Source organism: Odontesthes bonariensis, chromosome 20 (genome assembly GCF_027942865.1).
Source record: "Odontesthes bonariensis isolate fOdoBon6 chromosome 20, fOdoBon6.hap1, whole genome shotgun sequence".
Lineage (NCBI taxonomy): Eukaryota > Metazoa > Chordata > Actinopteri > Atheriniformes > Atherinopsidae > Odontesthes > Odontesthes bonariensis.
In genome coordinates this window covers 1,902,046-1,921,821 of record NC_134525.1, presented here as the reverse complement: position 1 = coordinate 1,921,821, position 19,776 = coordinate 1,902,046, and the positions used below count along the sequence as shown (strand labels likewise).

Here is a 19,776-nt window from a genome sequence, read left to right as displayed (position 1 = left end):
CTCTGTATTTATATTTACTATCCATCTTTGCACCATGCACCAATTTGCACTTTCTACTTTAGCCTTGTTCCATGTCTATTTTTGTCTATTTTTGTACTTGTTGCACTAAAGAGAGCGAGGTGTAACCGGAGTTAAATTCCTCATGTGTGTCCACATACCTGGCAATAAAAGCGATTCTGATTCTGATTCTGAAAACGCTTTATTTTTTAAGCCCCAGCCAACTAGCCGGACTACCTTCATCAACACCAAAACGAGGCTGGAACTCTGCTCACAGGACGCAGCAGGGGGTAAGAAGATGTTCAGAAATGATGCTGCTGATATGGGATGTCACACAGCTTCATGTCAAAAGAGGCGAACTGTCCCTTTAAAGAGGCGAACTGTCCCTTTAAGGAAGGGAAACAGGGAGAAAAGGCTGAGCTTAAAGACAAAAGAATCAACAAATTTCAAAGTTATTCACAAAGATCAAAATCAGCAACATTTCAGAAGCTGGAAATAATTGTTTTTATAATCAGCTCACACTAAATTATTACTTAATGACCTCTCTTAAGCTCTGCTGATGTCATCTGATTAAACAGACCGTCCTCTCTGAGCTGCCGCATTGCCCTTGAGCAAGGCACTGAACTGAGAGAGAGGCAAAGTGTGCGCGTGAGCGTCGGCTTGTTTACTCGGTTATGTAACCTCCGTGCCAGCCTACAAATTCAGAGAGGTGCCAGACATCCTCAGCAGATGTTAAAAGGAGCTTCCCCATCTGTCCCCGAGTCTTTCTGAGAGGAACCATTCCCCAGTTTTTTATAGCCGGATAGTTTCCCGTGAAGCAAACACCTGATTGTGCCGTTTGTGCTGATATTCTTTAGGTACGGCTGCTCTCCATGGTGCGCGGCAGCGCCCTCTGGCGGCAGCGCGGGGAAACTGCATCTAAACCAGAGGAGCCAGGGTCATTAAGGGGTTCTTTTTTCTGGCCCCTCCAGTAGCAGCTCATAAGACACCATGAAATGTCTTTTAACCCTTCGAGTGGAATGATACGGCAAGGGTTTTACCCAAAGGCAAGGCATCTTTATTTATTTCATACCACAGGCAACTCAATGTGCTTTGCATAAACACAAGGCATTTAAAAGATAAAAAATAAAACGCAGTTAAAAGCAATCGAAGAAGAGGGGGAAAAATAAAAATATAAAAAATAATCATTAATTAATTAATTTAAAAGTAAAGAGTGCAGATAAAATACTTTCAGGTGTCACATGCACAGCTAAATAGAACTGTGTTCAGCCTGGAAGACAGTTGAAGTCATTGAGACAGTCATATTTCATGCAATCCGCTTTAAAGGATGGAGTCCTGTGCACGTTACGACCGTTTTACAGCTCGACTCTGATATCTGGAAACACAGATCTGGGGTCAAAGGTGGAGATGCTCCATCCAAAAAGTTAAAAACGTGAGATCTTTGGTGGTTGGGAAAAAAACTGAATGTCAAAATGGCCCCAAAACAATTACGGTAGCCGAGAACAATGTGTTTAGGTCCTGGTCCTGGTCCTGGTTCTGGTCCTGGTCCTGGTCCTGGTCCTGGTCCTGTAGCAGAATAAAGATGGCCGTGTTCTCTGGCCTTATACTCCAGAGGTATCAAACAATTTTCTTTTTGACTTCGAAGCAGAATCAGAACATCCTACTTTCATTCAACCATAATTCTAGTTTAATTTTTCCAGTTTTCATTGAACATTTTATCAGTTAAAGCAGTGATACTCACTATTTATTTCACCAGAGCCACATTGGCAGCAAAATCAAGGTTAGAGCCACTTTTACCACAACATACTAAAGTCTCCTTTTTGCAAATATGCATTTCTACATATAAAACATCCCACAAAAAATTAAACAACACAGCCAATACATTTTCAGTTAAGACCACATTTACCTTAATACTGGGATGAGCAGAAGCTGGCGTGCATGTCCTCGACTTTCCTGAGCCCCCTTTAGGAAACACCATTAAGCCTTAATTAATACTTAATAAAAATACTTAACACTGTGCAGTATTCGCTGTGTGTTATTTGAAAAGATGTATTGTTATTGTTACCATATCGTTATAAGCTACAATGCGAGCCGCCCAATGAGTATCTCAACAAATGAGTTATAACAACAAAAAACATGTCAGCAACAAAACCTCTCAAGTCAAAAGGCTCTTCAAAAAACTCAACTAATTGAATGTTTTTTTTTCCTATAAAATATGTGGAACAATCACATCCTTGAACACATCTTAAACATAAAACACTCCGGCTGTGAAAGGTGACAAATCAACAGTCTTTCTTCCTGTTTGAGGCCAAAAATCAGACGAGTGCAGCAGAGATATCACAGCTGACGAATCAGCTCAGATCAGACGGCCTACTTCTAAAAAAGAAGAAATGCAAAAGTACAAAAAAAAGGAGGAGGAGGAGGAAACGGCAGGAGGAATGAAAGAGAGAAAGAGATGAATGTCAAGCCGGGACTAATTGTTTCTATTTTAAAGAGCCGAGCTGCTTTTAGACTGATTTAAGGAAGTCGGTGCAAAAGTGACCTAAAATCAAAGCAAAGAGGCGGCTGATGGTGGCTGACAACAAAGAGTCAAATATAACTTGCACACAAACAACTTTAGCTCACAGTTTGAGTCATCGGTTCACACAGGAGGAAAGGAAGATGACCTCTGGGGTCCCTTTCCACAAAGAGAAACACCACGCGCACTGAGCTTTCTGTGGAGCTTCACCGCCTCCTGCAGGATGACATGAGTCTGCTTACACAGGCACAGAAACAATACTGGGATTTCCATTTCTACTTTCACCGTTAAGCCAGAATAAAACCATCGTAATGGACCTGCAGAGTCCACACAGAACAAAACCTATGAAAGCAGCTTTCTAATGCTGTTCCCACAGGACTCTAGCCTAGAAATCTAGACGCCCCTAGCGACCGCAAATGGAATTTGCTCCGGGGTGAGTCTAGTCACTTGTGGTCGTTTTGCGAGGCTAAAAATCGAAACTTAATCGAGCCAATCAAATGGTGAGGAGCGGGGTCGGAGGCCGGGCTACCTAATGACGACAGAGGTGCGACGTTTCAGAGTGTAGTTCCAGAGAGAGGTAAAAAAAAGTCCCAGAGACAGGTAAACAATGGCTTTGCCCGGCGAACAGTCTTTCCATTTTGCTTTTTTAATATAAAATAAAATCAATTGTAGAATAAATCAATTCACAACTTTGTTGCTCAATGATGCCCATTTTTCACTCCAATTTTCAGGCAGTAGGGTATGTTATATTGCATTCCATTAGCTAGCTCTCTTTGGCTTTATAGGGAAACAAAGTAAACTTACATCTGAGAGCAATCCCCAGTCGATTGCGAGCATGATGTACCGAAGACGGCGGGCCGATCTTCGTCTCAGAGCTGACAAAACTCTCCGGTAAGGCATTTGAACGGTCAAATTCCGTTAACGGGACGAGAGCAGTCAAAACGGCAAAACAGGAAGTGCGTTGCTCACTGCGGCTAGCTTTACTAGCGCCGAATTCGTGGGAACAAAATTGTAAACAGCCGGTATTTTGTCAGGTTTTCAACACGTTGGGGATCTAAACGACTACTTTCTCACCTGAAAATGTTTCAGATGTTGCTAAAGTTTACAGAGTTTAGAGCTTAAGCGAAATCAGCTTTTCAGGCCATAGACTAAAAACCACGATGTACATTCCGTCGCGTTGACTACATAAAACTTCTTCATCGCTCTGATTGGTTGTTGTGCCATCCTATTGCGTGGCGTTGAACTTGACAGACAGCCGTTTATCCCGCCCACACTGCTATCCAGCGTCACTAGACCCCTGTACAGCTTTTTGCTGTACGGGTCTAGCTTGCTAGGCTAACAGGACTCCCTTTCAAGTATGAATTTCTAACAACAATTGGAGAACCAACTGTTATAGAGCAAAGAATAGTCAAAGACTCATCTTTTCCAGGGTGACCAGCTACTGTTTAGTAAGCTTCTACGTATTATAAAATGTAATAATAAACAGCAACAAGTAAAACACACAAAATGTTCTTTTTTTAATGCAGAACAAACACATTTTAAATGCTATACTTGCTGTTTTAAACGAGCGGTTGAAGCCAAAAACAGTCACCAGACTCCATTGACAAAATGTCTAATTTTACAAGTACCAGAATTGCTAAATAACTACTAATTTGATCTGCAGGTTTCTTGTGTTTTGGTGTGATTCAGGTGTTTTAACATGAGTTTACATGTTATTTAAAGCACCAAACTCATTCATTTACAAAAACCTAACTGATACAGTCCAAGGTAGATCAGCGACTCCTGTATTCTATGATTTAAGATCCTTGTTTCTCTTTTTGTTTGCTTTTTTAAATAGACCCTGGTGGCTATACAACTATACAGATTTGCTCTCACCGTTGGAAATGCAGAAGTGATCAGACACTGCTAGATCTAACAAAAAGATCAACAACAACACGAAGGCTCTTACAATCAGATCTTTTGTGTTACCTCAAGTGTGAGTTGGGCACTTACTAGTTGTTACTAAAAAAGTCAGAACATATGATTGATAGAATCTCAAATACTAAATCAAATTAGATGTACGCAGTGATGGTTCTATGGGTGAGGTTCTCTGAACTGGGATTTAAAATCTGTTGTGAGTTGTGACTTCAAGGAGGAGAAGGATGTGTGACTTTATCTGGAAAGCTCTTCACTCTGCAGGCGGGAGGTAACCTGGCTCACTGGCTCCCTCGTGTGGCTCAAAGTTGTAACTGCAGGCAAACGGTTCATTGACTCAAACATCTGCACCAACTACCCCCTCTATCAGTCCAGGGAATCCTAGTTTTAGATTTAAAAAAATATTTTTTTCATAAAAAAATGTTTAACAAACAATCTTTTTCCTGGGAGACAAAATAAAATGATAACTTAAGTACATTTGATCAAATTTCAATCACAAAACTAAGAGCTTATTGTTTATTCCCTTTAAATGTAACACTGTCATTTTCAAATGAGACACTAAGTTAGTATATCTTAATTTTTATATTAAGTGGCGGAAACAGGCTTCCATATAAATATGTGCCGTTTCAATAATAATAATAAAAAATAATTTCCTGCGGACACTCTTCTCTTGGCGTATTTTCTGCAGATTTTATTTATTTTTTATTTTTTAGCCCTGTCCCAGTGAAAAAAATTTTTTTTTTTTTTTTTTCAAACTTTGACAATTCTATACATAAAACTGTTTAGCCAGGGGAAGAAAAAATATATATATTTATATATATGTATAAAAGTATAAATGTAAAAAGAGTATAGAAACATCATGCATCACTAAAGAAAAACATATCAATCAAATAAAAGTTTTTCCAAAATAAAGTTTGTTTTTAAAGCCTTGGGCATTTCTGGACCATTGATGTCGGTGTTGTATTGATATAGTTATTTTCTAAAAAAAATGTAAAATTTGCTTTGCTGTCGGTCCATTTCCTTTTTGTGGAAATGAAATTTACCTAAAAATAAAACAAGTTGTACAAAAGAATTAAATCCTTTTCCATTTGGTTACTTTCAAAGTAAAGAAAAAATGTCCTTTTCATGCAAATGTACTGGACTCTCTTCTTCTCTTGTGTATTTTCTGCGGGCTCTCTTATAATGTAAATAAACAATGTAGATAAATAAAAAGCTTGTTGCATATCTGCAACTGTGGGTGCTACAAGGTTGATGAGGCCTCTGAGCGTCCAACCCACCGCTTGAACAATCCTGCCTGGATCGAGGTGAAACCAGCGCTGTCCCTTTAAATGAAGGCAACTTCCTTGTTCCCTCCCCTAACTGATCTGTAAGTGTGAGTATGTGTGAAACCAACGCGTGACAGTAGAGGAGCCATCGAGCCCCACGCAGTGAGGATCAGCTGCAGTAACCGGAGGTGGAGTTTGTTTTGCAGCACAGACGCTGGTTCTGCTCTGAGCGTCACACACTGCTCGGCCAAAAGGAGGAAATGGCCACCGAGTCCTGTTTATCCTGTCCGGCCTCTTACTGTGAGGAACACCTTCAGCCTCATTATGATGGGCCAGAACCAGAACCAGGACCAGGACCAGAACCAGGACCAGAACCAGAACCAGAGAGCAGAGCTGGATTCTTAAGATATTCATGTGAAATCACTCTGGATCCAAACACAGCCCACACACGTCTGTTGCTGTCAGAGGGGAACAGAAGAGTGACGGTGCTGAAAGAAGAACAGTCTTATTCTGCTCATGCAGACAGATTCTCTGGCTGTTGGCAGGTCCTGAGCAGAGAGAGTCTGACTGGACGTTGTTACTGGGAGGTGGAGAGGAGAGGAGGAGGAGTCGATGTAGCAGTCGCATACAAGAACATCAGCAGAGCAGGAGGGGTGAATGAATGTGCGTTTGGGTTTAATGACAGGTCCTGGGCACTGAGATGTTACCAAACCCATAATGAATTTAGGTCCAACAATATGAAAACCTCCATCTCAGGTCCTGGTTCCTCCAGAGTGGGAGTGTACCTGGATCACAGAGCAGGTATTCTGTCCTTCTACAGCGTCTCTGGAACCATGACTCTCCTCCACAGAGTGCAGACCACATTCACTCAGCCGCTCTGCGCTGGGATCAGGATCGGATGGACTGGAGACTCAGCAGAGTTGTGTGAGCTCAAATAAAGTGGAAGTTCTTCTGTTTATTTGCTGCTGTTTCCTGTGTCTGTGCAGCCATGGAGGATATCACTGCTGATGAGGAGTTTGATTCACAGAAATATGAAAATCTAAACTTCTCTGAGCTCTAAACATCAGCCGGATCCTGGTGCTGGTGTGTCTGTATGTTGTTGTTTCTCAGACCTTCCTTTATCACAGACTCTGTTGTTGCTGTTTGTCAATAAATGAGGAAGTCTGTGATGAGATTTCCAGGATCATAATAAATTGGAGCGTTCATCGTGTTTCATGTGAGAACAAATGTAGGTTTTCAGAACAAATACAACTTTTAAGGAAAGTATTTCTCTTTGTTTTTATTTCGAGTTTTTGTTATTAAATTGACAAAACAGAAATATGTAGAAAAATCCCAATCATACGCGCTCACACTGACTCCTCGGGACGATTTAAAGTCTCTAATAAACCCAACCAGGTGGGAAAACCTACGCATGCACGGAGAAACATGCAAACAAGACACAGAAAGGCCCCCGCTGGGATTCAAACCAGCAACCCTCATGCTGTGAGGCAATGGTGCTAACCCCCAATACCAGCAAACTTCTCACTATAAAGTTAGCTCTGGAGCAATGTTGGCACTGGCTCAAAGGAGAGAAGTTTCCCTTTCTTGTGTGCACAGACCACAAGAATCTCTCTTACCTCAGATCAGCTGAAAGACTGAACTTTCATCCGGCACGCTTGGCTTTGTCTTTTGGACAATATGACCTCATAATATCAAACCCGATGCCTTGTCAAGCCGGTTTTCCTCTTCAGAAACCGCCGAGTCAGATACTATCCTGCAGCCTTTCTGTTTGGTAACCACTCTCACCTGGGAAATTAGAAGGAGCCGAGAGCCTGAACCATGTCCCAGAAATAGTCCAACAAACCGACTTTTTGTGAGTGGGGTACCAGCTGCCTCTATTTCCTTTAATTTCCTTTATTTATTTATTTATTTAAAACAGGGACAATGCACAAAAGCATTAATCGTGAGAGAAGAGATGCCTTGTGCCAGGTTGTAGCAACATTTGATCATTTCCACCCGTAGTCTTTGGGCACGTAAGGTAAGAACAGATTAAAATATGACAGATAAAAGTAATATACAGACCATAATATTTTAAAAATAGATCAAATACACTGGCAAAAAAAGAAAAAAATGCACATGACCCAGCTGTTCCAGATGTGCAAAACCACCTCAGTCTCTGCCGTAAGGTCTGGATGTTATGGGTGTTGTGAAAATAGTTTCTAAGACTAGAACTGCTTCCTTCACAGAGAAACTGGGAATGGATTTACCAATAATCAGCTCAATCTGATGTCACTGCGCCGTTATGTAAGTAAATACGGGGAAACTGCCCAAAGATAACACAGTTTGACAGACAGAAAATAGTATTTCTGCAGCAACATTAATTGTTTATAAAGAAAAAAGTACAGTTTGACTTCAGGGATTTTTTGAAGAAGCTCAGGAGATGTAAGTTATCAGATCAGATGCGGCTGTCTGGAGCTACACTCTTCACCAGCTGGTGGCGGTAGTGCACGATGACGTTGTTTGCTAACCCCTATTAAAAACAAATAGCAGAAGAAGAATGCGAAGAGGAAGAGAGATGGCAAAAGTTATGGGAGGAAGAAAGAAAAGGACGTTGGTTGTATAAATACAAAGGAAAATAGGGAAAATGAGAAGAACAGAAAGAAGTAGGAGAGAAGAGACAATTATAAAAAGACTTAGAATTGGACATAATGGATTGAATAAAAACCTATATATGATAGGAAAACATCAGTCAGGGAAATGTGAGTGTGGGGAAGATAATTGAACATGTTATTTTATATTGTTGGAATTATCAGGCTCAGAGAAATAATTTAATTAGAAATCTTAGTAGGGTGAAAATGAAATTGGATATAGTAGATTTATTGCAAAAAGAATCAGGAAACAGAGGATATCAGGTTATTTTTTTATTATTTAAAACAGTGTAGGTTGTATAATAGAATTTAGTATATATAAGAGTATATAAATGAGTGTATATGAGTAGGGAATATGTAACAGTGTAGGAATATATAGATATAAGGGTGGATATGTGTGTATATATATATACAAGTATATATAAATATAGGTATATATAATTGTCATGTGGACTCAGGTCAGCTGGTCCAGTCCAGAGTCCAGACTAAACATGGAGAAGCAGCATTTAGCTGTTATGCTGCAAACAAGTGGAACAAACTGCCAGTGGAGATTAAACTTTCACCAAATGGAGACATTTTTAAATCCAGGTTAAAAACATTTCTGTTCTCATGTGTCTATGCATGAAATCTGCACGATATCTTTGAACTTATCTGGACTGTTGCTTGTTTTTAAATTCATTTAAATTATTTTATTTGTTTCTCTTTATATTCTTTTATGTATTTTTAATGCTTCTTCCACTCCCTGCTGCAATGCTTTTATTTTATGTAAAGCACTTTGAACTGTTTGTACATGACATGTGCTACAAATCATTTTTATTTTATTTTTTTGATGTGATCCACACTCCTTACCAGTTGGTGGCGGTAATGCTTCTTTAAGTTGTTTACCAACCGCCAATAAAAAAAAAACGAAATAGAGAGAGAATGCGAAGATGGAGATTTGTGGTTTAAACGGTTCTTAATGTTACGGAAATTCAAAATAAACGAGTGACATGGAGGATTTTTGGGTGCTGGATTAGAATTTAGACGCTCTCTGCTTTGTCGGAAAAGTGTTCCAGCTTCATAACAGAGTTTGTTTCCTGGAGCCGTTCAAAGGTAACTACCAAGCTAACGTTAGCACAAGTTGGATTCATCTTAAATGCATCATGTTGTTTCCTGAATGTTGTCTTCTGCTTCTCTCCTTGAGTTTTGTTCTGAGGTCAGATGTGTTTAATGTAAAAAATAAGCTGAAGCAAGTGGAGAGTCTTTGGAGGAAATAACGGTTACGACCACAGCAGCTAAACGTTTAGCCGTGGAGCTAATCGCTAGCTCCTCCAGTTAGGGTTGCCAACCGTTCCTTGAAAAGCGGAATCGTCCCGTATTTAGAAACAACAGCACCTGTCCCGTATTGAGCTGAAAAGGGACGCACTTTGTCCCGTATTACTGTGAGAGTCTAAAAATAGTCAGTATCATGCCAATGGAAATGAATAACGGGGCTTTAAATGAAAATGTACGGTAAACTTGTTCCCAGGCCCTGTCCTGCTCTGTGACCAATGAGCTGACAGCATATTCACACACCATAAATACGCTGCCAGCTCATTGGTCACAGAGCAAGCCCTGTCCTGCTCTGTGACCAATGAGCTGGCAGCATATTCACACACTAGAATACGCTGCCAGCTCATTGGTCACAGTGCAGGCCCTGTCCTGGGGCCCGTTGCACAAAAGTAGGATTTAGACATCCAGGATGAATTACTTAGCCAGGTTCAAGGAATCCAAAACATGGCGCCCAGGCTTAGTTGGTTGCACAAAGGCCAAGCCAGGATGAGCAGACACGGATTCATTAAGCCAGGTGAAAGCGATCCTGGATAAGTGCTGCACACGGCTTGCTTAAATAGACCCCACGATCGATCATAGATTCACTGATTCACCATGGCAACAAGGGCGGCGTATTTCTCCCCAGCGGAGCAATAATTATTAATGGAAGCATATGAAGAGGTGACGGAGAAAATAAAACAAAAAGGAAATACTGCCACAGTTAAAAAACAAAGGGAGCAAGCGTGGCAAACCATTGCTGACCGCCTGAATGCGTAAGTAGTGCACAAATCACACTCACCACTCCACTGAAACTATCACAATTAGGCAGTGTTCGAACTACGGGGGACTCGGGGGATCCGAGACCCCCTGAAACTGACACGAGAACATGATTTGGGAAATGTTGGGGGGTCTTTAAAATATTGGCAAAATGTGATTTCCCCTGATGAGTTATGATTGCAGACGCGATGCGTGTGGAGGTGTGGAGCCTGTGTGCGTAATTGGCATAAAGCTGTGCTGTCCGCCGCGTATGATTCTGTATAGCTTCTCAGGTGTTTTCGAGATCCGCGCTCTGAGTCAAGCGCAAGCAAGCAACCAAAATGGACATGGCAGCAACTTTTTATTAAGAATGTGCCTGCCCACACAATGCCTGTACTGTTTTAGCAGTGAAAAAAAAACGCAATTAAAGGACTTGCAAGCATCTTCATCTCCTTCCCTGGGCATAGAAGACTCTGTGACATCAAGGAGGAGTTCTATAGGATTGCAGGTAAGAATTTAAAAAAAAAAAAATTACAGTTACAATTACAATGTTAACATTCAGAGTAAGATACTCATTGCATCGTATTACAGGTTTCCCCAATGTCATTGGTGCAGTGGACTGCACACACATCAAAATAAAACCCCCCTCAGGTGGCCATGAGGGGGATTTTGTGAACAGGAAAAACTTCCACAGCATCAATGTACAGGTGAACATGACTTTTGATAAAGTTAATTAATGAACACTGTACATTGCCTGTGATGTGCATTAATTGGTTTAACATCTTATCATTTCAGATGGTCTGCAATGCTGACTATTTGATCAGTAATGTTGTGGCAAAGTGGCCCGGCTCGGTCCACGACTCCCGAGTGTTTCGGAACTCAGAGATCTATCGGCGCCTATCACAAGGTGAGCCACAGAACCTCTATTGATGACCACTTTTAACATAATGGCTGTGTTAAGACTGTCACTACTTATGAGGTTGTGATGGTAACATTTTGTATTCTCAGGTGAATTCCTGGGTGTATTGCTGGGTGACAGAGGGTATGCCTGCCAGCCTTTTCTGCTCAGTCCATTTGCAGACCCTCTGGAGGCACAACTGGCATACAACCATGCCCATGCCAGAACAAGGGCCCGGATAGAAATGACATTTGGCCTACTGAAGGCACGCTTTCAGTGTCTGACCCACCTGAGAGTCAGCCCAGACAGGGCATGTGATATCATTGTGGCCTGTGCTGTCCTCCACAATGTGGCCTGCCTGAGAAAGGAGAGGGCCCCCAGAGTGCCAGCTCTCATAGACTGGGACATTCCTGCCATCTTCCCGGATGACGACTGTGGTCGGCTGGTCAGAGACCAATATGTGTTAAATTATTTTAATTAATATGCATGTTGATTTAAGTTGGGCCTGCAATGGCAGAGGAGTTTTTGTTAGGTTTTTGTGCTGTATAGGCAAGGCAATTTTATTTGTATAGCCCATTTTTACAAACAGTTTGTCTCAAACTGCATGCTTTGATTCTGTGCTTTTTGTCTTGTAGAGCACTGTGTGACTTCAGTTTTGAAAGGAGCTGATGGTTTACTTGCTTTGATTCATCCTTGTTCAATAAAGGAACATCATGGTACTCTCTAATGTGTATTTATATTTATATGGTGATGTTCTTTATGTGTAGTCTGTGGGAAACTAAATGATCTAGTGGTTCATCTAAAATCATCAGTTATCTAAAATGATTGTAATTAATGATCACAAATGTTTCAATAATGATAGTGGGTATAGTTAAATGTTTTAACAATATGTTCTAGGCAGTGGAATAAATATTGGTTTCCATTTGTGGCGACCGCTGACTGAGATAAGGAATGAGATTAAATAGATCCTGGAACTTAGCCTGGTCTGGAGCAGGCTAGCTTCACAGAATAAATCTCCATGGCAACTTACGTCTGAACATATCCCACTTTTGTGCAACCGGATCACGGATAAGTTGATCCAGGATAGCCAACATATCCCGGCTTAATCCCTTATCCTGCTTTTGTGCAACGGGCCCCTGCTCTGTGACCAATGAGCTGGCAGCATATTCACACACCAGAATACGCTGCCAGCTCATTGGTCGAGGAGGTACTGTTTTTTTTGTTGTTGTTGTTTTTTAATACAACTTTATTTTGCTTTACAAGATACAAAAACAGTGCAAAAACATGACAAGTATCATTAGTAATAAATGAAGAACAAATAAGCATACCAAAATAAATGCATACATAAGTAGTTTAAATAATAAATGAAGAGAGAGAGAGAGAATATACCAGGGGACATGAACAATGAGGATTACACTGAGTTAAAGATTTCAAAGTGGGAGACTAGATTTATAGTTTTGATAGCTTTCTTGTTATTAGAGGAGGAAATTGACTTGAAATACATCTGGAGTTCTATCATGAAAGCACAAAAATTGGGTTTGTCCTGTTAACGTGTTGGTGAAGACAGAATCATCATTAACGACGTTCAGTCTGCTCGCAGAATGCTGCTACAGAAAGAGTTTTCCGGCAAGGGGAAACGTGAAGTGTGTAGGCTGTAAACCAAACAGTTAGGTTAGCACGCTAGGCTACATGGCTACGTGTCCTCAGGGGAAGTGAAGCAGGGCTGTAGCTTCAGAATCAGATTTAGAATAAACATTACTACCTAGATATTGTCAATTTATGTATTTGTATCACATGCTGCTTAAAACAAATATACAGGAAGATGTAAACAAACCTGAAACAATAAAAAAACTAAACTCAACAGGAATGAAACCTCTGCATGCAAAGCTTGTTTATGCATCCTTAGATAATTGGCCCGTTTGCTCCTCTGATGCCATACATGAGAGCCACAGTAGTAAGCTTTCATGTTACTGACAGAGAAGTGACAGGGGCTGTCAGAAAAACACAGAATTCAGTTCAGCAAACTATTTTTTATTTTTCTGGAGGGATTTCCAGAACCTTCAAAGGCTGCAGATGCACCAATATGACATTTCAGGGCTTCTAACAGGCTGTTCTAACAAAGCATGAGGGAAGAAAAATGCGTTAGAGCAAAAGAATACACAGTGTATTCCAGTGAGAAATGTTAAATGTAAGCAGCCTTTTAATATGAACTTAGAGAAATAGCGTAATTTTCTGTTTAGGACTGAATCTTAAATTAATCAAAGTTTGAGTGTAAATCTGTCCTTCTCTTTGTAAAATACAGTTTGAGGCTAAAAACGAGATCTGATGTCACAGGTGGATGTCGGAGAGCGAGTGTGACCAAGGAGGATCAGTTCTTTCAGGGCAGCCGCTACCGAGGCAAAATGTCTTCTTCAGAAAAGGTGAGAAAAATGTCAAATAATCTGTTACACAAAGCGAGATGTTCTGAGTTTTCAAAGGTGATGCCAGCTATTTAGAGAAAATAGCAACTGATAGCTGATGGGTATGCAATTTCTTTTTGGATGAAGTACAAAGTAAGACACACATTTACTGAACTTAAAGGATCATCTATTCATACTTTTAGCACTTCCAAGTCTTGAGGCCATGACGCCTTCATTGGAAATGTGATTGCCCACTTCAGGTTGAGAATGAGTTTAATTTTCCCTAGGTTTTGTTCAGGAGTGGCAGACTGATGGGTGGATTTGGGCAGCATCTGCAGTGATGCAGTCATTGTACTGATGTGTCGTGGTGAATAGAGCCGAGTTGTCAAATTATCATAGATCTACTGTAAAATGAGCTTCCACAATACTTTCGTTGCTCCTCCTCCGTCAGGATGCCTTTCAGACACCTCCTGGGGGAAGAAGCCTCGGGGCAGAGCCAGGACTCTCTGGAGAAACCAGGGGCCTCATGTACAAAGACTTGCGTGGATTTCCTACTGAAACATGGCGTACGCTCAAACCAAAATGACCTCCAACGTCGGATGTACGAATCTGTGCGCACGCATTAATCCAAGCACATTTCCTTTGTACATCCCAATCAACGTGGAATTGAGCGCACATGTCGGAGCACCCGACTCCTCCCTGTCCACGCCCCTACTTAAATACGCAAATCATATTTAAATGAGCCCTGCACCTGCGATTCCCCTCTGTGTACGGTCAGAAAATAAAGAAAAAAAGCATGAGTAAGACGGGAAAAAAGAAAAATTACACTGAAAGTGAATTGGAAGTGCTACTGTCCGAAGTGGAGGCCCGCAAAAATGTACTCTTTGGCACGCTGTCATCCGGCATAAGCAGCAAATGCAAGAGGAGTGGGTGGGAGAGCCTGAGGCTGTCAATGCTGTGGGGTCAGAGGTCATTAAGGTGGAGGTGAAGCGGAGACTGGCTGCCCACCGCTGCAGTGTGGCCAAAACAGGCGGGTGGGGGGGGGGGGGGGGGGTGACCGACTCTGTTTGAACAGATAGTCGGGGCAACAATGGGTGACACTGCTCTCTCATGGGGTGGTGGGAGCTCATGTGATTACCCCCAAGCTAAATACCAATGTTTTTGTGTAACTCCCAACAAATGTGTTCATACAGTAACGTGCAGAAGTGTGCCGGGGAAAAGGTGAAGCTGATGAAGACATTTCACACTTTACGCACAGGGTTATTAACATTTGCCCACAGTGACGATCAGGGGCTTGTTAGAAAGATCTTAAACTGAAGTTTAACCAGCAAAAAACAGCAAGAAACTAACTTTATATATAATATAATAATGATGCTGTGAAGATGGGATAGAAACTGGGGGCGCACATACTCAATGCGCGTCACTGGGAATAATATTAGGACCATTACAAGAATGAAGTTACTCACCAAGAAGCCAGCCATCACGCACAGTGCCAGCTTGTAAGTCTGTTCCCAACGATGCTGTTACTCAGAATGTATGAATCGTGCGTTGAACCAGGCCACCTCGTCACAATGTTGGTTAATTGCATTTACGCATCACATATGATCTGATGAAAATATGTATGAAAATACATAATGATGAATGAAAATATTTCCTGTTAACATACAAATTCATCATGTGATAGCGCTTTTATAGCAATGTGTGCGCAGTCGATAGCTCCGATTACAAAATCGGCTCTCGCTTCAAATTGAGCTTTAATGTTGGCCTGTTGGGAATTTGATATACGTGGCTGAGATGCAGATAATTCTGTCCCACATGGCTGGCATGGCTCGGCTCAGGGTAGACTGGCACAGTCCCAATCGGTTGGCCAGCTCCCTCTGGAATGCCCCGGTTGCTATAGGAACCCCAGTGTGCACATCACCTGTGGGCACAGGCAGCGCATGCCTCCTCGCTGTGTTGCGCTCCAACGCCGGCCGCAGCTCTGCGCACAGTTCCAGGAGGATTTCCCTCAAAACGGCTAATGAGTCGCCATCATATGCCAGCTAATCCTCTCTGTCTCTGAACACACGCTCTCTTCGAATTGCACCATTTGCAAAGTCTTCTAATACTTTTAAAGCAGCCATTGTTTTTAATGGTATGCATTGCACCACTTTGCGCTGCTTTTATATCCGCTCGTGTAAATGCAGACACATGGGTGTATTAATTGTTTATCAGTATTAATTGTTCATGTGTCTCAAATGTGCACATCACTGTCTGAGGACAAATTGTTTTCACATTTATTTATTATAACAGTTTCCCAACATCACCTTAGGTGTCGCCAAAGAATCAACAGCTGCAGAAACGTGCGTACGCCAGCCCCGAAGTTGCCGTGAGGCACCGCACATTTCCACGGTCTTTTCGTTCTTTATACATCTGATCGTTGACGTGAAAAGGTGCGTACGCCACTATTTTGTGCGTACGCACGCTTTGTACATGAGGCCCCTGGTCTCTCTGCTGGCTTGGGGACCGGTATTTTTAGCCGATATTCGATATCGTTCAGTGTTTTATCAAATTGGACTTCATGTTCAGTTTTAATTCGGTGCCACATGTGTGATGTCACACACCCTTTATATCGAATGCATGAATTTAAAAGCCGTTGTAAGATTAAAACCCTTCCAGGTTCTTCTCTTCATCACTTTGAGATTTTCAGTGCAGATTTGAAGAAGAAAAACGTTTTGACTGAAAGTGGAAAGTCTTGTCATTTCCGTCACCATCATCAGCTGTTGTGGTGTTGTAAACAGTAAGGTTTTCCCTCTTACTTAACTTACTGCCTCTGTTTCTTTCTCCGTCTCCACAGAAACATAAAAGCAAAAACAGAGCGAGACCTCAGAGAGCCACAAACAAAGAGAAATCACATGACTGCGATCAGTGTGGGAAGAGTTTTTGCACTGCTAATTATCTCAGGAGCCACAAACTTATGCACAGTGGAATGAAGCCATTCATATGTGATCAGTGTGGGAAGGCTTTTAATGTGAAGGGATCCCTTATCACTCATCAGCTCACTCACAATGAAATTAAACCATTCTCCTGTAACGAATGTGGGAAGGCTTTCAAGATGAAGAGTCACCTGAAAAAACACAAAGTCATCCACACTGGAGAAAAAGGTTACAGGTGTGAAGAATGTGGGAAAGCTTTTTCTCAGATGGAAAACTTGAAAAGACATCGGCTCATCCACACCGGAGTCAAACCTTACAGCTGTGGTCTGTGTGAGAAGACTTTCAATCAGATGGGAAACTTAATAACTCATCAAATTATCCACTCTGGAATGAAGCCATACCACTGTGAACTTTGTGGAAAAACTTTCAGTCAACAAGGAAACCTAAAAACACACCAACGCCTGCACTCAGGAGAGGATGTGTACTGCTGTGACCACTGTGGCAAACCGTTTGCAGTGTACTCGCACTTAAAAGCCCACCAAATCACCCACACTGGAGATAAACCATACCGCTGTGGCCAGTGTGGGAAAGCCTACAGACAGATCAGCAGCCTGAAAGTTCACCAACGAAGCCACACGGGGGAGAGACCGTACAAATGCGATCAGTGTGAAAAGACTTTTAAATCTTCAAGTGATCGCAAACGACACGTAGAGACGCACAGCAGAGAGACTTTGTTCAAGGCAGCCACCAATAGGTGTGTAAAAATAAGTCCAATGGAAGTTTGTATATGTTTCTGATTAGTTTTAATTGACTACATTGTTTTATCTAAACCCATCAGTCAGAAATGTGCTGCTCGGTGAACTCTTTTCTATCAAATTAAAAATATTCCAGTTTTTTTTTTTAAATCAGCTGTAAGTAAAGATGATCATTTCAGACATGCTGGAGACCCTGACTTCCACTGTTTTATTTGTTTTTGTTTTATTTTAGAAGCAGAGCGGCAGAGATGGAGCCAGTTCACAGCCCCATTCTCTTTGTGCCTATAGTAAGCCACACCATTGTGACCAGTGTTGAAGAACCTTCAGCCAGCAAAGAACCCTACAAAGACATCAAAGTATGCAAACTGGAAAAGACTGATCCCCTGCCACGAATGTGGGACATGTTTCCCCACACAGACTTCATTTAAAGTCAACGAAGTCTTCAGCAAACTTAAGAACCTTGAGATCAGACTTCACATTAATTGACTAACGTGTTGTCTTGGACTTCCCTCTCCTTCCTACACGTAAATGCCATAAATATTCAGCAGGATATGCGGACTGTTTGATCAGCTCTTTTTCTGCAGTTGCTGTTCAGTTAAGCGCATCGCAGCCAGACGCTTTATGCTGAAAGTGTGAGGGACGGGGTATCGAGGGCGCACAGAATAAAAATACACTCTGGAAATCGCTGCGTTTTCTTTACAACATGTTGAGAATAGCGGATGAGGCACACTAATCTGTACATCCAGTTGTTGTTTCCACACCGCGCCACAAAGCAGTCGACCAGTTCCTCGTTTCCTCCCTCTTGTCCATCACTGATGCACCCAACAACTGCAGAGTCATCCGAGTGCTTCTGGAGATGGCAGGACTCTGAGGTAAGCCAGAAGTCTGAGGTGTACGGAGTGAGGAGCTGCTGAACACCTTCTCTGACATACAACCCGTCAGTCTCACGATCTGTGTTCTGTTTGTACATGAAATGTGCTATATAAATAAATTTGATTTGTTAGGTTATCAATAAACCATTTGGAGGCATTCACTTGTATTTTCTGCAGCATCTTACATATCAGCGCAAGCTGAATTGTATTTTAAGCACTGGGGAAATCGAAGAACATTATCCTCACAGTGCTGCCGTTGTCCAGTTGAGTGGTCTTCCTGAAGCCAACCCCAGGACCATAAGCAAACCGTAGTGGGCCCTGAAAGGTGTTCACTTGCATATTGAGGTGAGTTGATAAGTCTCAAGGACTTTCACGATATGGGATGTAAGCAGGGTTCTAAACTCTGTAAACTTTAGCAACATTGGAAACATTTTCAGGTGAGAAAGTAGTCGTTTAGATCCCCAACATGTTGAAAACCTGACAAAATACCGGCTGTTTACAATTTTGTTCCAACGAATTCGGCGCTACTAAAGCTAGCCGCAATGAGCAACGCACTTCCGGTTATTTTCACAAAATAAAATACCCGTTGCCTTTTATCATAGGGAAAGCCATTACCATACAATTGGTGCTTTTGTTTTGTAAAACAGGAAGTGAACCTACCCTCGTTGTAGCTAGCTTGAAACTGCCGTTTTGACAGGAAATGACGATCGGCGATGTCACGTTACGTTGCATCTTGGGTAGTTTGAGTATGAGTAGTAACCTCATGATGCATACCCAACATTTAGGAGAATCTAGTATGCATCCGGGAACTTCTCGCTTACTCAAACTCGAATACTAACTCAAAAAGTTAGGAGTAGTAGGAGAAGTATGCGGTTTAAAACACAGCCACTATCAGTTAATTGAATTCCAATTGGCTTGAATTGGACTTACTATCTAAGTGCCTTGAGATGACATTTGTTGTATTTGGCGCTATATAAATAAAAAATAAAAAAAAATGAATCAGAGCTCTGAGTCAGAGCAGCTGTTGGACAGGAGGAGAGTCTGATTTCTTCTTCTTGTGTCTCAGAGATCCAGAGAGCAGCAGCACCTGTAATAATGATCCCAACAGGGATAACAACAATAATAATTGTGTGAAACAGAAAATAAGTACTTTATTAATCCCATAGGGAAGAACACAGAATGAATAACATATGTATTAAATATTATAAATAAAATGATTTTAATTATTATTATAATGGTGGACGGCACCAGCTGCTTTACATTTATTGCCCACTTGATGGCGCGGTTGAGCAACTGAAGCGCCATGAAGCTCATTTGTGAACAACTCAGAGGCTTCATCTGGTCTTCACTGCTGCTGACCACCACACCACCGAGGCCATGTCGTCTGGTGAAAAGCTGAGTGCGTCGTCTTCAGCGTCCAACGGGAAGTGAAAGGAAGCACAGCAAAATGTTTCCATCTTTAAATCCACAGCATTCCGCTTTTTCTGTATTTTCTCTGACATTTTCTCAGATTTTTGTTGCAAAGACAGAAAATTCTCCTTCTGCTGTTAAAAGTTGTCTTTAGTGACAC

The 19,776-nt window shown here is 41.6% G+C and overlaps 1 protein-coding gene across 1 annotated transcript; it reads left to right on the top strand.

Moving 5' to 3' along the window:
* Positions 1–9,165: 9,165 nt before the first annotated feature.
* On the top strand, positions 9,166–18,353 carry LOC142370148 (uncharacterized). Its single transcript, XM_075452594.1, has 4 exons — positions 9,166–9,413; positions 13,600–13,685; positions 16,501–17,333; positions 17,567–18,353. The coding sequence occupies exons 2-4, from the start codon at positions 13,668–13,670 to the stop codon at positions 17,760–17,762; spliced, it is 1,047 nt and encodes a 348-aa protein (XP_075308709.1). The 5' UTR covers positions 9,166–9,413; positions 13,600–13,667; the 3' UTR covers positions 17,763–18,353.
* The last annotated feature ends 1,423 nt before the right edge of the window (positions 18,354–19,776 follow it).